The sequence below is a fragment of the Callospermophilus lateralis genome, chromosome 11, assembly GCF_048772815.1.
Source record: "Callospermophilus lateralis isolate mCalLat2 chromosome 11, mCalLat2.hap1, whole genome shotgun sequence".
Classification (NCBI taxonomy): Eukaryota; Metazoa; Chordata; class Mammalia; order Rodentia; family Sciuridae; genus Callospermophilus; species Callospermophilus lateralis.
The window spans coordinates 451,778-474,307 of record NC_135315.1 but is presented as its reverse complement, the minus strand read 5'-3'; the positions used below and the strand labels follow the sequence as shown (position 1 = coordinate 474,307).

The 22,530-nt window shown below is 48.6% G+C and overlaps 1 protein-coding gene across 2 annotated transcripts; it reads left to right on the top strand.

Moving 5' to 3' along the window:
• The first annotated feature begins 12,748 nt into the window (after positions 1–12,748).
• Fn3krp (fructosamine 3 kinase related protein) lies at positions 12,749–22,530 on the top strand. Of its 2 annotated transcripts, XM_076869549.2 has the most exons (7): positions 12,749–12,911; positions 15,989–16,054; positions 17,645–17,796; positions 18,335–18,426; positions 19,370–19,452; positions 21,078–21,200; positions 21,455–22,530. In XM_076869549.2, the coding sequence occupies exons 1-7, from the start codon at positions 12,771–12,773 to the stop codon at positions 21,791–21,793; spliced, it is 996 nt and encodes a 331-aa protein (XP_076725664.1). In that variant the 5' UTR covers positions 12,749–12,770; the 3' UTR covers positions 21,794–22,530. The 2 variants fall into 2 exon arrangements, with proteins under 2 accessions (XP_076725664.1, XP_076725665.1); XM_076869550.2 differs by lacking the exon at positions 15,989–16,054.

Genomic DNA, 22,530 nt, shown 5'->3' with positions numbered 1-22,530 from the left:
TCTAAGCACAAGTTTTCATTATTAATACATTTACAGTTGGATTCTAAGTCTATAGATATTGGTTTTAATTATTACTTAAGAATATATTCATGGGCTGGGGATGTGGCTCAAGTGGTAGCGTGCTCGCCTGGCATGCGTGCGGCCCAGGTTCAATTCTCAGCACCACATACAAACAAAGATGTTGTGTCTGCCGATAACTAAAAAATAAATATTAAAAAAAAAGAATATATTCATTAGTTTCATAAAAGGCATACCATATCTGGTGGCGTATAGAAAATTTAATTTCAGACGAAGGATGTTATACTTAGAGGGAAAGGAGTGAGGGTATGAGGTTAAACTAACTTAGCACCTTTGGAGAACTCTAACCAATAGACTGGTAGTTTATGGAAGAATGTATAGACTCAACCTCCTATCTGTATTTAGATAGTTTCCCTATATATAGATAGCAAAAGTTAGGAGATTGAAAGTGGGATAGAGAGAATACGAATGAAAAAAAAAGAAAAAAATAACAAGGAAGAAATGAGAAATAAGAGAGAAGGAAAAGGAAAGTAAGATAGAAATAAAGAAAAAAAATGGGGGGGGAGGTGGAGTATATGCCATTCCTCTATATTATATTACTTTGTTAATTCAGTTGTTCATGCACAGTTCCTGGTTTCACATATGTTGAAGTTGTGGAAGAGAGAGAAGAAAAGAGAGAAAGAAAGAGAAAAAAGGAAAAAAAAAAAAAGAAGTCTCTCAGAACACTGTTTTCCTTGCTTCCAGTAGGTGGCGTTGTCTATTCCTAGCTTGAGCCTCTGTATTCAGGGTGGTGGGTATAGGCAGTGTGAAAGGACATGAGCTTCCACCTGTATCTTCCCTACTCTAGTCTCTGAGGTGGAAACCAGGTGCCTGTACAGTTGTTTTGCGTTGATAGCTACAACCCCCAAAAGCTTGTGGGAAATATTTTGAGTTATCGCAACTAAGGGTGGGGGAGTTGGAAACCTGGTACCTGGATCAGCCGCAGAACCGTGCTGGTAGCCACACCCCTTTGATGGGTTTTAAGGTTGATGGGCTTCCTCGGGACTAGCACACGGTGTGGGGCCGGGCTTCCTCCTCCTGTCTGGCTTGTCTGGCGCTGGGCTTCCTGCTCCGGTCTGCTTCCTCCTCTGGTCTGGCTTGTCTGGCACCGGGCTGCTTCCTCCTCCTACTTTCTTTGCTGCAACTATTTCCTACTTTAAGCTGATACTGACTCCAAGAAGCTATGGTTGCTATGGTCATTAGTGATTTTGTCCCCGTGCCTAAAACACCTGACAAGAACAACTTAGAGGAGGAAAAGTTTATCCGGGGGTCACGGTCTCAGAAGTTTTAGTCCATGATCACCTGACTAATTGCTCTGTGCCTAAGGAAGGCAATGCAGGAGGAAAGCCGCTCAGATCCGGGCATCCCAGAAGCAGAATCCACAGTATTTATGTAACTCCCAGATTTCATAAGTTAATAGTCCAGCTCCCGCACACCGGGGCCCCAAGGCAGGTGCTGAGCGGGTTCCGTCAGCCCTAGACACAAAATCACCATTTTTTACTTCAGTAGTGATCGGGTGTCCTCACAAGGAGCCTTCAGGCACCCAAGCTCATGGGGGACACAGGCTGGTCAGCATCAAGGGAGAACAAGGGGGCTGGAACCAGAAGAGCCCCCCTTTATTCTTAATATATATCTTTCTAGGTATTTAGATAACCTGTAGTTGTTAATCCATAAAATAATTAACATATGTTGAGAAACTGATGTGACTCCATTTTTGAGAAACCAGCTTCTACCTCAAGGCCTGTCCTAAGGAAGGGGGCATGACCCTTGTCCTGGGAAAAACCCACAGAGCACTCCTAGGCACATACCCACCCTGCTGAGTCGTTTGTCTACAAATAACAGGAGAGTTCTGTGGCGCCAGGTGTCCCTGACTCAGTCAGGCTAGGTGAGGACCCATAGCAACCCCCCTAGCAACCTCCAATCAGCATGAGACAGGGAAAATACCTGGGATGCCAGATGACCCCCCAGTAGTTTATGGTGGTTGATAACATGTTGGGGAACCATGTAGTTTAGCACGTACACCCCTCATGGCCTAAACCAATCAGTTCAAAGGAATCCCCCCCCTTGTACTAACCAATCACCCTACCCAACTTGTTCCCGCCAGTGAATCTGCTAATCAACGTTAAGAGTTGTTGTTTGATTTTCCCGTGGTATGGAATGACTTTCTGTGTGATGTTGTGACACAGAGTATCCCCCAAAACCTATAAAACCTCACTGGACAAAGGACCGGGAGTCACTCCTGGGACCACTGCGCTGGGAACGGTTGTGAGTCCAGGCTCCAGCTGGCAATAGACTCTTGTGTGATTGCATTGGATTCGGCTCCTGGAGGTCTACTGGGGTCCCCCGAATCTGGCCTTACAACGTCTAATTGTTTAGTTAAGATATATTTGTCTTATTTGTTTTTCTTCAACAGAAAACCCATAATTTATACGTTTTATACGTACATTTATCTAATGTTCTGCCTTTTAGTTACAGATATTTGAGATAAATGTATTTTGCTATAAATTTGCTTTTAAGAGAAAATACAACCTTCAAGTAATTTCTAATTCTCAAAGTTATTGTACAAACCTTTATAAGATGATAAATAAATATAATTCTATCTACAAAAATATCCAAGAACTTTAACTATATTTTCATTGATATTTCTTTTTATCAAAGTACAAATAATTTGTTTAGACTCAAAGGTTTTCAAAAATTGTTCCAAAGTATAACCAGGAAAAATTCTAGAAGAAATTCTAGAAGAAAAAGATGCTTCAACAGAGAGGAAGCACACATTGGAGGTCCTAAGAAGAAATAATCTCTGGGTAAAACAAGGTCTTTATATTCTAGATTTTAATGATAAAACTGTTTTCCTAAATAAAAAGATCTTTATATCATTATCTAAGCATATGATATAAAAAGTTAAAACAGGGCTGGGGATGTGGCAAGTGGTAGCGCGCTCGCCTGGCATGCTTGCGGCCCGGGTTCGATCCTCAGCACCACATACAAACAAAGATGTTGTGTCTGCTGAAAACTGAAAAATTGCCGCAGTCTGGCTGGGCACAAAATCACGAGCCACTCACAGCTTTGTAGATTCAAACAGCAGTTCTTTATTCCCGATCTCACACCGACACTCTACAATCACGTTCTGAGGCAAACACGTTCTGGGGGAAAATCCCAAAATACTCTCTGAATCCCGGGAGAACTCAACGGGAACTACAGGAGTGGGCACGCCTGAGGCAGCAGAATACGCCCTATTCCCAGCAGGGTACACCTTAAACCTTGAACCGCCCTAAACCCAAGGAGAGCCCTAAACCCGGATCCGCCCTGGTCCTTGAGCAAGGTCACTTTACATGCAGTGTCACTGCAGATGACCTGGGCAAGTCCATTTCCACGAGTCCTTCCTCTAAGCAACATGGGGTACGCTGGCAAGGAAGTTGTCATACCTACTTGGCTAATGGCTCTCAGCAAAAAATAAATATTAAAAATTAAAAAAAGGTTAAAACAATTTTAAAAAGAGATTTATATGTACTGGACTGACCATAAAAATTTTAAATGATTAATTCAAGGATATTTCAGGCTATTTTCCTAATCTTATTAACTGATGTGAGCTAAAATTTTGTCCATATTTTGACATGATAAAAACCTATTAAAATGTTAAGTTTATTTCCTTTAAGGAAGGTCTTTATTGCCTAAAAATTCTTACTGCTTAAGCCAAAGATTAAATTTGGTGAATAAATTCACATCCTCAGTTAAACACTACATATATTGACCTATTGACTTAGATCCCAATTTTGACAATTGTCCTTGGAGACTAAATCTGATTGATTCAAAGACACAGTTAATTCTTACATATTTTGTTTGTTGGATGATTATGAAATTTGGGAGAACATTTTATTAGGGCTGAGGTTCTCCAAATTAAAGTCATATGTTAATTTTTTTTTAAGAGAGAGTGGAGAGAGAGAGAGAGAGAGAGGGAATTTTTTAATATATTTTTTTTTTTTTTAGTTTTTTCGGCAGGCACAACATCTTTGTTTGTATGTGGTGCTGAGGATGGAACCCGGGCCGGACGCATGCCAGGCGAGTGTGCTACCGCTTGAGCCACATCCCCAGCCCCGATATGTTAATTTTGAACAGTAAAGGTTAAAAACTTTAAAAATTCACTAATATTATATAAATGCTGACTGGCTTTGATATAAGGAGAGTAACTAAGAACAGAGTAGGGACAAAGAGCATGAGAAGAAGATTAACATTAAACAGGGATGAGAGGTGGGAGGGAAAGGGAGAGAGAAGGGAAAATGCATGGAAATGGAAGGAGACCCTCAGGGTTATACAAAATTACATACAAGAGGAAGCGAGGGGAAAGGGAAAAATAATACAAGGGGGAGATATGAACTGCAGTAGAGGGGGTAGAGAGAGAAGAGGGGAGAGGAGGGGAGGGGAGGGGGGATAGTAAAGGATAGGAAAGGCAGCAGAATACAACAGATACTAGTATGGCAATATATAAATCAATGGAAGTGTAACTGATGTGATTCTGCAATCTGTATACGGGGTAAAAATGGGAGTTCATAACCCACTTGAATCAAAGTGTGAAATATGATATATCAAGAACTATGTAATGGGCTGGGGATGTGGCTCAAGCCGTAGCGTGCTCGACTGGCATGTGTGCGGCCCGGGTTCGATCCTCAGCACCACATACAAACAAAGATGTTGTGTCTGCTGAGAACTAAAAAAATAAATATTAAAAAATTCTCTCTCTCTTTCTCCCTCCCCCACTCTCTCTCTCTCCCACTCTCTCTTTAAAAAAAAAAAAAAAGAACTATGTAATGTTTTGAACAACCAACAATAAAAATAAATAAAAAATAAATAAATAAAAATAAATAAATAAATAAATGCTGACTGGACCTATTATCCATAAAGAATATGGTAAGATTATTCCCTACACTGGGAAATAACCTTAATTAAATTTTTTAAAGACAATTGGAAAACACCTAATTAATAAGTAATATTCTAAAATATAGAGATATTTTGAGACCTTCTCTCAAAAAGAGATTAAAAGTCCTTTCTAAATTGTTAGGATGGATCAACTAGTCTATATTAGAAAATTACAATAATCAATAAAAGGTAAATCTATTCTTATCATTTAAATACTTGTACTATTATCTATAACTTAAACTGATGATACTATGGCTTATGCCAAACCTTTACTCAATTTTATTAAATAAATAAAAGGGGAATACAGGACCCCAGAGAGACACACTAGATCTTACAAAATATTTTAAATTTTTTTCTTAAATTGTAATATTGAGAGTCTTAATGTTTCTGAACATGATTCAGTAAATTAAATTAGATTTCAAGGGAGAATTTAAACCAGTCATCATGATAATGACTGAGAAACCTGATTCAGAAAGGTAAATTTCCAGCTATATACTTTATAGTCATGCAGCTTCATGAGCTTTTCAGGTAAGTAAAAATTATGAAAAGACGTGTACGGACCCATTTCCCAGGTCTACCTTTAATGTACATTGCAGTGTGAACTGGAAAGTCCATCCATGAAACTAGATTAATCGTCCTGACTGTAATGGTCAGATATATGTTGAGCCTATGGTAAACAGGCTGTCTGAAAGTATCTTTTGAGAACAAGACAGCATATGAAAAACCTCAATCAGCCAATTATGCTGGTCTTTATCGATTAAGACTACATTTACCGATATAGACAATTGTTGGAAAGACTCTTAAAACAGATTTTTCCAAGAGTATTTACATTACTGACAGACCTAATTAACTCCTTAAACGTGAGAATTAAGGAAAAAGATGATAGATATCCTGTAGCCTATAAGAATATAACTTATTGTATCACTAGATATTGCCAGCTAATATTCGAGAGCTATAACATGTTGAAGTTAATGTTCAGGCTTTAAAATAGGTGCATGTCAATTAACCAGACCTAGGCAAGCTGCTGGTCTCATGATCCTTGAAGAGATTACTTTAAATATTAATCCTTGTTTTTTCAATTGCAGCCTTTGTTGCTGTATCTTAAAACTTACAACACATGGATTTTCTTGATGTTTTCCTTAAATTACTTCCAAGATCCTCATGGTCAGATAAGGATGAAAACTAAGTTATAATGCTCTAGAAGACAATGTAATGAATAATGTGAGTGAGCCCTTTGCTCTATGGTTTATGAAAAGGCCTAAAGGCCATGCCAATGAAAATGTCTATGTTACTATGGCCAAATGCAATGCCTCCCAATAACATTGGGAAAAGATTAAAAATCTTCTGATGAGTGTTTGGCAAAGTAATAATAATAACCTGGATCTTCCAAGTTGGTTGTGTTACTAAAATGATGTGTTTTCTACTAATTCCTTTTGTGTTTCAAAAGATCGTGATGACCTTGGACCAAAAATCCAGAGACTGAAAGATAGAATTCCCAGCTGCTTTTTTTAATATGAAGAAAGGGGGAATATGTGGGAGGCTGACCAGCACATGACTGGGTCTGACTCTCCTGCTGAGCAGTGTGGCATCCGGCGGTCATGCAGCTGGGTAACCGGGTCTTCTGGGGCTCCAGCGACTTCCTACATCCCCGTGGGTGGAGCTGTGCTCACCTGTTCCTTTGTAATATTACCCCTTGCCCTGTTGGGGATAGAATGTTCCATGGAAGCACCTTGTGTGTGACCCCTCCTCTTACTCTGCCCTTGGGTGTGGCCTTCCTAGATGTCAGTCAACCTGCTGACAGCGACATCAGGAAGCTAGACTCAGCCCCCCCCCCAAACCTGACCCCCTGCCTCATTTGAATAGCTTCTTCTCAATAATAGGGGTCAGCACCTGCTCTCTCTCTCTCTCTCTTTCTGCAGACCCTTAAGGTCAGAGGAGCCGTCACAGCACCCACAAACAGAAAGGTATTTCTGTCTCTTGTGTGGTTATTTTGTGCAGCCTACTTAGCCTAGTTCCCCTGGGGTGACCCCTGAGTATTTTAGTCGTTAGTAACTCGCCAGTATTCCATAAGCAGCTCACAGGACCGAGCCTCTCAGTCATGTCCCTAATTGATGGGTACGGAGATCGGAGCAGGATCCCACTCTGTGGGTGGTGGTACATGCCAGGGGTGCCAGGACCAGAAGGACCAGGGTGGTGCTCCAAACAACCACCAGGATAAAGCAGGACTGCCTAGAGGCAGGTCCCCAGCACTGTGTTTCCCCACAGCGCCCCTTGGGACCCATGCACTGTTCTCTGGAATTCTTTCTTTTTGGGTCCTGGGGGTTGAACCCAGGGGCCTGTGAATTGTAGCCAAGCACTCTACCACTGAGCTACACCCCAGCCCTGTTTTTATATGTATTTTTTTAGTTGTCGAGAGAACTTTGTTTTTATTTATATGTGGTGCTAAGAATCAAACCCAGTGCCTCAGAGCGCTCCACCACTGAGCTACAACCCCAGCCCTTTTCATTTTACCTTGAGACAGAATCTCGCTGTACTTCCCAGGCTGGCCTTAAGCTTGCCATCCTCCTGCCTCAGCCTCTGTGTTGCTGTGATCACCACATGCCTGGCTTCTTTCCTAGAGGTCATGTCAATACCTGTTTTCATGTGCAGTTAATATGCATCACCGGGGAAGATTCTTGGGACCAGGAGCCCCTAGGGGCCTGGAAAGCCATTCTCAGGAGCTGTGTTCTCAGGGTGAGCAGCAGGACATGCTGACACTTGGAGGAGGAACTGGCCTTTGCCAACAACCCAGGTAGGACACCTCAGTTTCACCCACATGGAAGCTGCCAGGAAGTCTGTGGGCAGGGAGACAGCAGGATGGAGGTCCCTGTGCTGGCCTCCATGGGAGGCCAGAGGGCCCTGGGTGCTGCTCCATGTGACTGGCCTTACAAGGTGACAGCAGGAACAATCCTCACCAGCCCTGGTGTAGTCCCTGAGCACAGCCCCAGATGCAGACTTGGGACAGGCTGAGTTGGGGCGGGGGGAGGCCCAAACTTGGGCATTTGTCGGGGGCTGCCCTGCATGAAGATGCTTTTAAGTCCTGATGCACAGGGTTCTGGACAATCACTGCATTCAGTCTAGCACAGTAGTGCCAGGTCTCAGTGATGTGGGCGTTCCCCCAGCTCAGACAACAAGGCGTGGCTCCGGGAGTAGCTTGAGTCAGCCTCACCTGTTCCTTTGTGATCTTACCCCTTTGCCCTTCTTGGGTAGAATGTTCCATGGGACCTCCCCTTTTGTGTCCCCTGTATAAGAATAAAGCATTCCAGTGGCTCTCTCTCTTTCCACAGACCTTTAAGGTCAGTGCGCCCTCTTGGATTTTGAAAGGCATTTCTGTGTGTTTGCGTGCTTTCTTTGCCATTTTCTTGAGTTATTGGAAGAGTCAGATTTTGTGAACCCAGCATTAGGTCCCCAGCTAGGATAGATGGCGACAGGCATTGGTGAGGACCAGGTCCAGGGATCCAGGGTGGGCGTGTGACTGTGCAAAAGGGTCTGTGTGGACACAGCCAGGGGCTGGCCAGACACACAAGGGCCTCCAGCTCCTGCAGACATGTGGCTGGATTCTGAGCATGTGGGAGCCCTAAGGACTCTGGGTGCAGAAGGGGCAGGTCTAGCTTCCCAAGGAACGTCTTCAGAAGGCCAGAGTCCCCCACATTGGGTGAGAGAAAGGAAAGTGTCAGCCAGGTGCTGTGATCTCAGCTACAGAGAAGGCCGAGGCAGGAGGAACACAAGTTCCAGGCCAGCCTGGAGAACTTAGCAAGAACCTGTCCCAAAATAAAAAAGGTCTGAGGGTGTACACTGGTAGAAAACCAACCCTGGGGTTCAGTCCCGAGTATCAAAGGAGAAAGGAAGGAAAGAAAGAAGGGAGAAAGGAGGGAAAGAGAAATGAAGGGAAAGAGAAATGAAGAGTCAAAGACAGTCCGTGCTGTGCGGGGGGTGGGGGGGGGTCAGCAATGTCAGGTCAGCAAGCCCCCGGCCCGGCCAGCGCAGAGCCTTCTCATCAGAAGGCGCCTTCCCTCAACAGGCGCCCTGCCCAATGCTGCGCTCAGGCTTGAGACCTAGGGGAGCCGTTAGCTCAGGCTGGTCTCTGGGGCTGAGGTGGCACACTCACCAGAGCTGCAGCTTCACCCTCTGGCCTAGTCATCCAGCAGGATGGTGGATCCCTGTGAAAGTGTGGCAGGGCTTAGGAGTGGGCCGGCTGCCTCTCAGGAGAGCACTGCAGGAAACCAGACTTCCTGGGAGAGAGAGGGTTTACAGGGAGATGGAGACCTGTTTGCCCAGTCCCGTTTGCCCACATACCTGCCCGCAACTCGAGCGGCCACCAACTGTCCCCTCCTCCCTCAGCATCACTGCCCGCCTCCATGAGGACCCACCCACCCGCTGGGCAGCCATCAGCCCTGCTCTCTGACTGGGCCCCTGGGTCCCCAGGGGGTGGGGACACAAGCCAGGAGAGTTAGGTTTGCCCTGTGACCTGTGACGTGGGCTTGGACCTTGTGCCCCCATGAGCTATTCTCAGGCTACAGGGAGCCCACATGTAACCTGTGGCCAGCGAGTTTCCTGTGGGGCTGTGGCCAGGTGGGTGCTGTGCCCTGTCCTGGGCTGGTCCTCCTTCCTTCCCACCACCTCTGTCCCTCACTCTGAAGGCCCCACACTGCACACAAAGCTTCAGCACAGGCTTACTTCCTAGGGGCCAGGGTGAGGAGCCATTCTGTGGCAGAGTCCTAAGGTCCACACCAGGGACCTGAAATAGGAGTACAGGGGTAGGGTGAGATGGGAAGCGACCCCGTTGCACAGGCTGGACTCCATCCCGGGAGGAAAGAGCTCAGGCCTCTGGCTGCAGGGGGCTCTGAGCTGCAGCTGTGGCCCTGTTCACCCTTCTCTCCCCAGGCTTTTCTGGTCATCAGTATACATTTCTTCTGAAAGAAAAGAAACGCTGGTGACAGAACTCAGGGCCTTGTGCATGCTAGGCAAGCTCTCTGCCACTAAGTTACACCCTGGTACTAAAAAGATTAATGAATATATATATTTGGTTCCAGGGGTTGAACATGGGCACCCTTAATTACTGAGGCACATCCCCAGCCCTTTTAGTTTTTTATTTAGAGACAGGGTCTCACTAAGTTGCTTAGGGCCTTGCTGCCTTTCGAGGCTGGCTTTGAACTTGTACCTGCCTCAGCCTCTGAGTCACTGGATTAAGGCGTGCGTCCCTGCACTGGGCTTCAATATATATATATATTTCAGTTGTAGTTGGACACAGTACCTCTATTTTATTCATCTGTTTTCATGTGGTGCTAGGTGAGCACTCTACCACGATACCACAACTCCAATAAATATGTTTAAGAAAAATATCCTTCCTCACTCCAGCAGAACCCATTCTTCTGCTTCCCCGAGAAACCACCGCCTGCGGCCACTTGTGGCTGGGACCCAGGCGTGGAGGCCAGAGGAAAGGGGGACACAGAGCTGAAGGAAGCCTGCAGAGTGCCCAGCAGCCCTCCCAGAAGAGGTACCAGAAAACTCAGTCACAAGACCCCAAGCCTGGGGCAGCGAGGCCGCTGGGCTTTGTGGTCCTTGGTCTGTTGCAGGTGGGACTCTCGTGGAAGGGGTCACTAAGCACTGGGATCCAGAGACTCGCCTGGGAAACTTGATGGGCATGTCCCACCCTGAGGGACAGGGTCCCCAGCACTCTGGGACCCGCAGCCAGCGGCGGGGCTTGGGGGAAGGGGACTCCAGGGGGAAGGGGACCCCGCCCGGTCCTGCTCAAGTTCCTGCTCACGAGAGCCGGCTAGCCTGCAGGACGTCTGCTTACGGCCACCGGCCACCGGGTAAGGCCAGCACGGTGTGCGCCAGGCACAGAGTCGGAGAAAGCAGTGTTGGGGAGCGCTGGGGACCAGGAGGGACCCAGCAGCAGTGGTGGGATGCGGGGCCGGCAGAGCGGGGCTGGGAGGGAGGCGGTGGGAGAGTGGGGGGCGGGGAGCCCGTGTGGGGTGGATGCGCAGTGAAGCCACCGGGGTCCACGTCCAGACGCACCTGTAGCTCACCTTCTTTTGAGGCCCAGATTTAGAAGAGGTGTTCGTTCTAAGGCGACCAGGTCTTGACCTTAAGGCAAGGGCAGTTTTAGACCTTCCCTTGAGGAAGGGGCCCAGCACCCAGAATTGGGCTGATTTTCCTTGCGATCTTCTCTACTCAGCTACGTTAATCAGCATGTCTAATCACTTTCAACAGAAGGTTTGGTTAAGCAATCTGTAAGGCTTCATTTATCCACTCATTATTTCAGTGTATTCCTATGGAAAACCCACAGCACACTGCGCTGGGGGGATCCTGGGTACTGGAGAACAACAGGACTGTGATGATTACATTTATTTTTATTTTTTGTGGTACTAGGGACTGCTCTACTACTACTGTTCCACAGGGGTGTTCTACCACTCAGCTATGGCCCCAGATCTTTTTACTGAGACCAGGACTCACTAAAGTGCTGAGGCTGGACTTGAACTTGCTTACTAGCCTCCTGCTTCAGATCCCTGAGTCTGGGATTACAGGTGTGCACCACCAAACTCAACCCCAGGTTGTTAATTTTGTGTCAACTTGAATGGGTAATGGTGCTCAGTTATTTGGTCAAACATCATACTGTGTATTTCTGTGAAGTTGTCTTTTTGTCTTGAAATTAACATTTAAATCAATGGATAGAAGTAAAGTAGATTGCCCTCTGTCATATGGGTGGGCCTCACCTAATCATTTGAAGGCCTTAACAGAACTCAACTTCCTGAGAAGCAAAGAATTCGGCCAGCAGATAACCTTTGGACTCCGACTACAACTCTTCCTTGGGCTTCCAGCTTGCCTAGCCACCACTGCAGATGCACTTCCACAGTTCCTCAAAGAACCTACACACATGGCTTGTTCTGGTGTCTCTGCAGAATCCTGACCGATACAAGGAACAAGAGACTATCCTACCCTCAAGGAACTGAGGTCTGGACACACATGCTAATCAGACAATCTCGTGCCAAACAAAAAACACAACCTGCAAATTTACGAAAACCTCTCAGGACGTTTCAGATATTTCCCTTGGTGGAGGCCACTTTGTCACCCATCTGGAATTGCTAGTCAAGGGGCCAACAGGGCGGGGCAGCATCAGTGAGCAGAAGAAGGAAGGTCCAGCCAGTGGCAGGGTCAAGGCTAGGTCAAGGCAAGGGCAAAGTCAAGAGCAGGTGGAGGTGGGGCCGCGCAGCACCTCAAGGAGGGAGAGGCACAACCGAGACCCCGTCCTTTGAGAGCCCGGCCTTCCCAGCACAATTCGGCAGCTGCAGTAGTGCCTGTGGGACAGAGGCGGCTCCCTTTCCACCCTCTCTGACCATCCTATTCCGGGGCCAGTTCGGACAGCACCGAGGGGAGTAGCAGGCCCAGCGCAGTGGGGGGCGTCCAGGTGCGCAGCGGGCCGCGCGGGGCCGACCGCCGCCCTCCCGGCCCCGCCCCCAGGCTCTCACCCAATCCGCGTGCGCCCACCTGCTCCCGGCCCCGCCCCCAGGCTCTCACCCAATCCCCGTGCGCCCACCTGCTCCCGGCCCCGCCCCCAGGCTCTCACCCAATCCCCGTGCGCCCACCTGCTCCCGGCCCCGCCCCGGACCTGCCCTCCCCGGCCCTCGCCGGGTTCTGCGCGGTCCAGTCCCGCCCCCTGCCCTCCGCCACCCAATCCCCGCGAGGGCCGGGTCGGCTCCGCGCAGCCGCCGTCGCGCGTCGCAGTCGGGCGAGAGCGGGGCGGCGCGCGGCGGGACATGGAGGAGCTGCTGCAGCGGGAGCTGGGCTGCCGCTCGGTCAAGGCCTCGGGTCACTCCGGAGGCGGGTGCATCAGCCAGGGCCAGAGTTACGACACGGACATTGGACGGGTGTTTGTGAAAGTGAACCCCAAGTCGGAGGTAGGGCGCCCCGGCGCGCGGGCCGGCGCGGGATCGCAGTGCGGGTTCGGGCCGCGGTCGGGGATCCCGGGCCGGGCTCGCGTCCCGGTTCGGGGGCAGCGTCTGGGTCCGGGTCGCTCGGGGAGCTGGGGCGGGGACCGGGTCGGGACCCTGGCGCGGCGGCGTGGTGCGGCCCGGGCGGTTTCCCCGCCGTGGGGTGCCCTTCAGGAGACCCGGTGTGCGCGCGGGTCTGAAGGAGCTTCAGGGATGGGCGGCCCTGGGTGGTCGCGAGCGCGACTCCGCCCTCCTCCAGATGGGCGTCCTGCCTTAAGCTGCAGCCGGGTCGCCCAGTCCTTTAGGGAGTGAGCAGGACCGGGCATTGCCTTTAAGTCCCACAGACCTCACATCCTCTCTCGCTGCTTATCTGCCTCCTAGAATTCATTCTGAGCTGGGCCTGGTGGCGCAAGCCCGTGACCCCAGAGACTCCGGAAACTGAGACCGAAGGACTGCAAGTTCGAGGCCAGCCTCAACAACTTAGTGAGGCCCTAAGCAACTTAGTGAGACCCTTTCTCAAAATAAAAAAGGGCTGGGGTATGGCTCAGTGGTTGAGCATCCTTGGGTTCAATCCCTGGTACCAAAAGAAAATAAAAGAATTTATTCTGGAAGTTATTTCCATTTTCTTCTCAGAAAGGAGTTCTCCTTTCCAGGATGCAAGATGATCTCAACTCTGAAATCTTTCTGTTCTCACACCCCAGCCTCCAGACCAGCCTGCCCTCCAGTCTTACCTAGGGTTACATAGGTCTGTCCCAAGCATGGGTACTCATGTAGCAGTGTCCTGCCTCCTCATGTTCTGCAGCAGGTGTCTCTGTTCTGTTTTCTGTGGTATCCACCCTTTCACATCTCATTCCCCCTTCTCCTGGCATTTGCAGTCAGAACTGATTACAAGGCAAGTGAATGTTTTCTGTTGATTAAAATGGAAACACTTAGTGCTTTTATTTAATTTAATTAATTTATTTATTTAGTGGTGCTGGGGATTGAACCCAGGGCCTTGGGCATGTTCTTTACCACTGAGCCTCGCCCCCAGCCCCAGAGATGCTTTTTAAACACTGTTCTGTGGCTGTTTGTTTAGGTTCTTTACTTGCTACATCAGTGAAGTCCATTTTCTTTTTGCCAATCTTCCTTCTAGTTTTTTGTTAGATAGTTCTAATATGTAATTTTACCTTTGATCTGCTCATGAGTAGCAGTTTTCTTTAGTTGAGAACTTTAGGCATGTAGCAGACAGTGTTTCTGTGAAGGAGCTGGGTTTCTAGGCCCTCTTTCATCAGTCCCTGCATCTTTTTTTTTTTTTTTTAAATACCAGGATTGAATCCATGGACACGTAATCACTGAGCCCCATCCCCAGTCCCTTTTTTAAACAGAACAAAACAACAAAAAAAAGCATTTTATGTAGAGAGAGGGTCTCACTGAGTTGCTAAGTGCCTTACTAAGTTGCTGAGGTTGGCTTTGAACTTGCAATCCTCCTGTCTTAGCCTCCCGAGTAGCTGGGATTACAGGCACACCACCACTCCCGGCTCTCCCTGAATCTTTTGAAATCTATCTATTACTTAGTCTCCATAACCAGTATCACTGGGCAGCCATTACACTGGAGAATCTGTCAGACATTCCTCTTTTTTTTTTTTTCTTAATATTTACTTTTTAGTTGTAGTTGGACACAATACCTTTATTTTATTTATTAATTTTTATGTGGTGCTGAGGAGCGAACCCAGGACCTTGTACATGTGAGACAAGTGCTCTACCACTGAGCTACAACCCCAGCCTCTCAGTTTCCTGCTCAGGAGTTGATAAGCCACCTGAGAAAATGAAATATTTAGTAAAGAAATAAGAGACAGAGCCAGAATTAGGTTCAAAGAGGAGTGTCTGAGAGGCTGGGCTGTGGCTCAGTGGTAGAGCGCTTGCCCACATGTACAAGGCCAGTTTACATTGGAGCTGGAACAGAACTGCTAGAAAATGGCTCCCGGCTTTTATTTATGGGAGGGTATATCAAAGACAGAGAGAAGGTTTCCTCAGGAGGAGGCTTGCTTCTTGGTGTGGCAGGGGACTTGCAGCAAACAGGTTGATTGGCATATTCGCCAGCCACACCCCTCTCTGAGTGGCTGGCTATATGGCTCCAGCAGGTCACCCCATCTCTGGTGCTATGTGGAACCTGTGGCAGAGTTAGATAGGATGTCACATGTCCTGGGTGATCTCAAACTAGCAGGAGTGCCACTGTGAGTTCTCAGCAGACTTTCCTACCCAATGGTTTCCATGCCGATTGGGTTCACGCACATTTCACAGATGGCTCCTGGCATCAACCAATATCTAGTAAGTGGAGACAGGGCCTGGTTGTTCCCCTTTATCTCCTAAAGAGAATGTTGTAAAAGTTCCATCTGGGATACAGCTCTTCCTGCTCAGTGACTTTGGCTCTCTAAGGTGATGAAGTATTGAGAATGGACTATGTCAGTGTTAGCTGCTAACTCAGTTAATTATGGCAGCAAGCCTATGCAGTTTAGTATTAACCCCACTTTTCAGATAAGGAAACTGGGCCATAGAAAGCTTAAATAACTTGCCCAAGGTCACAGAGTTAGCGACTATGAGAATAAGTAGACTATGGCAGCACTGTTCCTAATAGCCCTGGTATGGAAGCTCGGTCGTCCATTACCAGTAGAATGGGTGACTACCAGTCGGAGTGGTCACAGCAGTGGAGCCCTGTGCGCAGTAAGCATGAGCTCCGACTGATGTTGCACCCACACAGGGTGCAGTGTGGAGTAAAGGGGCCGGATCCCAGAGACCACGTGACTATAAGATGACCAAGCACGCAAAATAAGTCTTGGTGCAAGTTCAGGCAGAGGCTGCTTCTGGTGGGTGGGTGGATAGCACTGGATGGTGGATGAGGGTTTCTGGATCATGGAGGTATCTGGACTCTTGTTTTGGGCTGTGGTTGTGTTGTGGGAAGTGATTGAGTTGGGCACTGATGAACCACACACCTTCCTGTATATATTTCTTTTTTTTTTTTTCCTAAAGAGAGAGAGAGAATTTTTTTTTTAATATTTATTTTTTAGTTTTCGGCGAACATAACATCTTTGTATGTGGTGCTGAGGATCGAACCCGGGCCGCACGCATGCCAGGCAAGCGCGCTATTGCTTGAGCCACATCCCCAGCCCCCCAGTATATATTTCAGTTTCAGTTTTCCTTAAAGGGCTGGGTAGGTGGGTACAGTGGCCATGCCTGTAATCCGTCAGTTTGAGGCAGGAGGGTCGCAAGTTTGAAGCTAGCCTCAGCAACTTAGTGAGACACTTTCTCCAAATTCAAATAAAGAGAGTATTTTACAAGGGAGGAATTTGGCTTGGGGTTGTAACTTAGTGGTAGAGTGCTTGCCTTGCACGTGTGAGGCCCTCAGCACCACATAAAAATAAAGAAATAAAAATAAAGATAATGTGTCCATCTACAACTAAAAAAGTATTTTAAAAAAACCAAAGAAGAATTACCTAGAATGGGAAGTTAGGGAACATTTCTTTGGTCAACTGAAACAAATGTCAAGTTGGAATCTGAAGGGTGACTAGGAAGAAACTGATATGGCAAAAGAGGTGGGGATAGTGTGTTACACGAGGTGGCATTACTGTGGGGCTTTCAGGCTGCAGAAGGTAAGGAACTGAAAGAATCCCAGAGCCTCAAGGGGTATGTGTGGGTGCACATGCCCCAGAAAAAGGTGGAAAGTGGGCAGGAAGCCAGAGGGTTGCAGGCTTGTGTTACCAGGGTCCGATTTGCCTTAAAGAGGAATCATGCTGTGTTGTGAGCAGGGAGACCCAGTGGAGGGTGGTCCCTGTAGTCCTGAGACTGAGGTGGGAGTGGTGGAGATGAGCCGTTTGCAGTGCCTGGTAGCAGGTGGCATAGAACTTGGTGGTCCATTTAATGAAAGCGGCCCCAGGTTCCTGGCCACCTGCCTCCTCCCTGTGGAACAGGACTGTGGCTGAGATGCTATTTGAGGGTAATGAAAGAACCCATGTATGCGGGGACATGTGACTAAATCAGGGTACGCCAGGTGAATTTGGGCTGACTGAATAAAGACACAGACACAGAAAGTACCTTTTTCTTTGGGTTCAGTGACGACTCCTCAGCCACAGCTCCCACGGGGGACAAGGCAGGCAAGAAAGAAGAGGGGGCACACCTGGAACCTGGGTTTTATTAACTGGAGCTGATCCATGGACCATTCTATCCAAGAAAGGGCCAAAGGGTAGGATTACAACAAACAGGTGGGCGGCATTCAACACCATCTTGTGACACCCACTCCCAGAGCTGCGCCTTTCTTGTCCAGTTGCATTGCAGGGTGTAGCACCAGTCCAGTACCTCTTTACTCAGGACTTAGAGGTGTGTGCACAGCTCCTGTTCAGGGCGGCCTCTGCCACATGTGCACAGTCCAGCTCTGGGCCCAGTGCTCAGGGAAGGGAGCAGCCTTCCCCTCTCCTCTCTCCAGTCCTTTTGGTTTCAGTCACAGAATAAATCTGTGGTCCAGTTCTGGAAAGTTCAAGCCCTTTCTTTCCTGTACAGCTTGAGCATTCATGCCACTGTTGACACGTGCTTTGGAAAAGCCTTCCATGGGTATAGTCCTTGGTCCAGCACTGGGAATGCCAGAAGAAAACCTGTCTACCTGGAACCTTTCCAGGGTGACCTCTGCCTCTTTTCTCTCCTCTTCCCGTCCTCCATTGTCTTTCTGACAGGCCAAAAGAATGTTTGAAGGTGAGATGTCAAGTTTAACTGCCATTCTGAAAACGGACACTGTGAAAGTGCCCAAGCCCATCAAGGTGCTCGGTGCCCCGGGAGGTGGGAGCATGCTGGTGATGGAGCATCTGGACATGCGGTATTTAAGCAGGTCTGTCTGGACACCATCCCTTCTCCTTAAAAGTAGAGGCTTGAGTTGAGTCCCAGAGACTCAGGAGGCTGAGGCAAGTTTGAGGTCAGCCTTAGCAAGTCCCTAAGCAAATCAGTAAGACCCTGTGCCTAAATAAATGATAGAAAGAGCTAGGGATATAGTCAGTGGTAGAGTGCCCCTGGGTTCAATCCCCAGTGCCGTTGCCAAAAAAAGGAAAGGAAAGGCTCTGTGGGTCTTTCATCCTCTAGTTTGTTTGAGGGATGTGACTAAGAATCCATGACTCCACCACGTGACGGTTCTGCAGTATGAGTGGTAGTACTCTTTGAAAGTCAAAGGCCAAGGAGAGGACTCTCCAAGTGAGGGGCTGGCAGTGGACCCAGTGCCATGTCAGATAAGGTGGGAGAGACCATCAGGTGCAGCCCTTCATCTCCCTTGGTTCTGACAGAAAGGGGCTTTCTGTCCTACTTTATGTGCCCTAGGCCTTTCAGACAGGCATGTCTCCTGTTTGTCATCTGTTTTCTGTCTTTTGGTTTCACAGTCATGCTGCAAAGCTTGGAGCCCAGCTCGCAGATTTACACCTTGATAACAAGAAACTTGGGGAGACATTCCTGAAGGAGGCTGGCACAGTGGGTAAGGCTGAGGGGCCCTGAGGAGCCCTGCCCAGAGGAGCGCATTCAGCCCTACAGGCTTGGGGATAGGCTGTGCTGGAGCGTGAGCTGATGCCACAGCCCTAGGCCACATGAGTGCAGTGTGTGAGCACTGGGAGGGCACTTAGCGGGCCATGTCACGTGGTCACCAGAGACCGCCACACCCCCACAGACAGACTTGCAGTCTCTCTGCCTTTCTGCAGAGTGAGTCCTTCGGGCACAGTGTCTTTTCTCACAAGTGCAGTCACTCCTGAGTGTCAGAGTGAGAACATTTCCATTTGACCTGTCCAGAGCTTGGTGCCCTGTTAGCACTGAGGGGATTTTTCCAACTTCTGCCTGTTGGTGATCCACAGTTAGCCGTGTTGACTCTGTTGGACAGCAGCTGACGATAAGAAAGCAGATAACCCACAACATGCTGTATGAGCATCCCCGACGGGTCCCCTCCGCCCGCCCCCGCCCCCCAGCATCCACTCAGGAGCCCTGTGAGACTGCGTTTCCTGTTTCCCTCAAGTACAGAGTTCAGTCCATTGGGATTTTCTTTGAATTTGGGGAGCTGCACAGGGTTGAGGCCATTTTAAAGCACAGTAGTTTGTCAAAAGTGGCACTGTGTTGGCCACTGAAAATATCCTTTCCTGATGGATTATGAGGTAGCTTTTTACTCAGGAGCATCACCTTTTTTTTGGGATTCTGTTGTCCCCCTTTCCATGTATCCTCTGGTACAGCTTCTGGACCTTAAATCCGTGGAAATAGTCTCTGTTCTGAGTGACCTGAGGGTCGGCAGCCATAAGACCCCTGTTTGTTGGGTGAAGACCCAAGGCGGGAAGGGCATGCTGAGGTCATTCACAGGTCAGCTCTGAGCAGAGCCTGGGGTCTCTTGGAGCAAGGGATCTAACCAGTCATCTTTCTTTCTTTCCTCTTCTTGCAAGGGAAAGGAGGTGGGCAGGCGGAACGGCCCTTCGTGGGCAAGTTTGGGTTTGATGTGGTGACCTGCTGTGGATACCTTCCCCAGGTGAGCACACAGTCAGATTAGGCACAGTGGGGGAGCACCTTTGCCCTTTTTTTCTTTTTTTAATATTTATTTTTTAGTTTTCGATGGACACAACATCTTTCTTTCATTTGTATGTGGTGCTGAGGATCAAACCCAGCGCCCCGCGCATGCCAGGCCAGTGCGCTACCGCTTGAGCCACATCCCCAGCCCCCCTTGCCCTTTCTTATGAGGTTTTACAAGCCTCACCCCTGTTTTCTTGGCTGATTCCTAGGAAGTTGACATGGGTTCACCCACCTTACATGCTAGGTAAGCACAGAGAAGCAGAGAAGAACCAGTAAGTTAGGATGCTGGATTTCAACTGGGTAAAAATCAGCAAAATTATAAATGTTTTATTTTAAATAAATATTCAGCCATCCATATCCACAGGTTCTGCGTCCAGGTATTCAAACCCACTGTAGATTGAAATGTTAAAACATATATATATCTGTCTTGTACTAAACGCATACAGGTTTTTCTTGCCATTATTCCATAAGTAATGCAGTATGGCAACCATTTCCATAGATTCACATTGTTCAACGTGTACAAGTAGTCTGGAGATGATTTAAAGTACTTGGAGGGTATGTGCGTCAGTTATGCAAACACTGCAGCATTCTATGTAAGGATTTTGTATGGGGTTCCCGGATCCAGTTTCTGTGGATGCCAGGGACTGTACCCTTCAGTGATGGACTAGGGTTGGCTCCCTGGGACTTTCAGCCTGGGGCGTTCTACTGATGCCCAGCAGATGTGGGTTAGAAAGGATGGCAGCTCTGCTTTCAGAGAATAGGCAGAGTGGCTCTTTGCGGGGGGGCACTGAAGAAGCTGGAAACTTCCAGGGGTTTCCTGGGGGAATGTCCTAGGAGGTTGTCTGGACAGCTAGCTCAGAGCCTTGAGCAGTGCTTTCTGGTGCCTCAGTTTCAGGGCGCGAGTTAGCCAGCTCTGCGCCTTGCCCTCTTCCTGTGATTCTCCATGCACCCGTGCTCAGTGCTTCTGGGTGCATGTGCCTGCTGTCTGCTTGTGCGTGTGGTGCCCTGCCCTGGGTGCACGTGCCCCTCTGTGTTCTCGTGTGTGTGGTGCCCTCTGCTCAGCATGTCCTGCTTTGTGTGGTGCTGTACTACTGTGTGTCTGTCTCTCTTCCCCCAGGGGCAAGCACCTATGGCCAGGACAGCTCTCTTGGGGGTCCTCTTCTTGTACAGGGCTCTACATGACTTTTCTCATTATCACTCTCTGGAGAGGGGTCATCTATGGCTTGGCAGATGGTTAGAATTAAGCAATGGGATCAGGGCAGGTCAGCTGGCTCTGGCCTCTGTGTTCAGTAAGTATAATCAGAAGAAAATGTTCCTGTGCTCTTCAGTCTTGGAAGGCTACAGAGTGGACCCTACTGCATTCCCTGCTTCCCGCTGCTCCTAGGAAAGGACCTGAGGTCTCAGCCTGTCTCTGAGACCTCGTGCTGCCCAGCCACCCTTAGCTCTTCAGCTCCAGGTGGTGACCCTGTTCACATGCCATGTGTGCAGCCTCTTCCACTTTACGGTACTTCTGGGCATTCAAGCTTCTTTGTTTGTGGCATTGTCCAAAGAACTCTGCTTTCTCCTTTGCTTTCACACATGCAGGTGAATGACTGGCAGGAGGACTGGGTCATGTTCTATGCCCAGCAGCGCATTCAGCCTCAGATGGACATGGTGGAGAAGAAGTCTGGGGACCGGGAGGCACTTGAGCTCTGGTCTGCTCTGCAGGTGAGCAGGGCCCTTGCTGCACAACCAAACACATCCTATAGCAATATGTCCCACTTGGCTCCAATGTCAGAAGTGCCAAGGCAGGTGCAGCCCCCCTGAGTCTGGTTCTGGACAGGAGGCAGGTGCCTGTCAGTGTCCTGTCCACCCCCTGAATCCAGGCACTGTTGAGTGGTGCTGCTGTTGGGGGATGTGCTACAGCCCTTAGGAAACATCTGCTCCCCTCTGCATGTAGCTGAGGCTCTGTCTCCCTGCAGCTGAAGATCCCTGACCTGTTCCGCAACCTGGAGATTGTCCCTGCCTTGCTCCATGGAGACCTCTGGGGAGGGAACGTAGCAGAAGATTCCTCTGGGCCCATTATTTTCGACCCAGCTTCTTTCTATGGCCACTCCGAGTATGAGCTGGCAATAGCCGGCATGTTTGGGGGCTTCAGTGGCTCCTTTTACTCTGCCTACCACAGCAAGATCCCCAAGGTCCCTGGATTTGAGCAGCGCCTGCAGTTGTATCAGCTCTTCCACTACCTGAACCACTGGAACCATTTTGGATCAGGGTACAGAGGGTCCTCCCTGAACATCATGCGGAATCTGGTCAAGTGAGCTGGCTTTCCTTCTGAGGAGCCATTTCTTTCTCTATGGCCACTTACTCGTGCAACTTCCTGTTTTCCATGTGGCCTGTGTCCAAGCCTTGAATAGTACGTGATGTCAGGAAAGGTGTTGCCCTAAGCTGAATGGGGCCAGACATCATGACTGATGAGGCCACGCTAGCAACTGGAACAGGGACCTCTGAAGCTGAGGGCACTGGGCCAATGGCAGGGAACCGTGCGTGACCATGTGAGCATGCAGGGACAGAACCAGTGTGTCCACCCATCTGCTTTCCTGTCCAGGAACACCTCTGAGCTGATGGTGCTTCATGATGGGTAAGACCTGAGTCCAGACACGAAGCCAGCTTCCTAGAACCTTATAGTGGCCATCAATTCCCCAATCAAGCACATTTCCTTTTCTTTATGCATTTCCTCTGGACCTAACTGCAGACTGAGCAGGTCTGGGAATTAGTTCTGGGAGGGGCCAAGTTGCCAGCCATAGGGTGAAACGGGTAAATTTAGTAGTCACGAATCCCTCCCTCCTGTTATTACCCATCTATGTCATTTTCTACAGTCTTGCCAAGTTGTCATTCTTTGCTAAACTTATAAAATGAGCATTGAACTAATATTTTTCCCACTTCAGTATCATAGTGATGAAGTATTTCATGAATGTCATTGACACTAACAAACCCTTTGCCTGAAAATCTAAATAAACTCCAGTGGTCTCACTGGTTCATGAGACTACATACTTGC

Coding starts and splice junctions, on each gene's coding strand:
- Fn3krp (XM_076869549.2), top strand. CDS start 12,771: ATGGAGGAGCTGCTGCAGCGGGAGCTGGGCTGCCGCTCGGTCAAGGCC. Junction 16,055..17,644: donor CCGGGCCGCACGCATGCCAG/GCAAGCGCGCTA, acceptor TCTTTCTGACAG/GCCAAAAGAATGTTTGAAGG. Junction 21,201..21,454: donor AGCTCTGGTCTGCTCTGCAG/GTGAGCAGGGCC, acceptor GTCTCCCTGCAG/CTGAAGATCCCTGACCTGTT.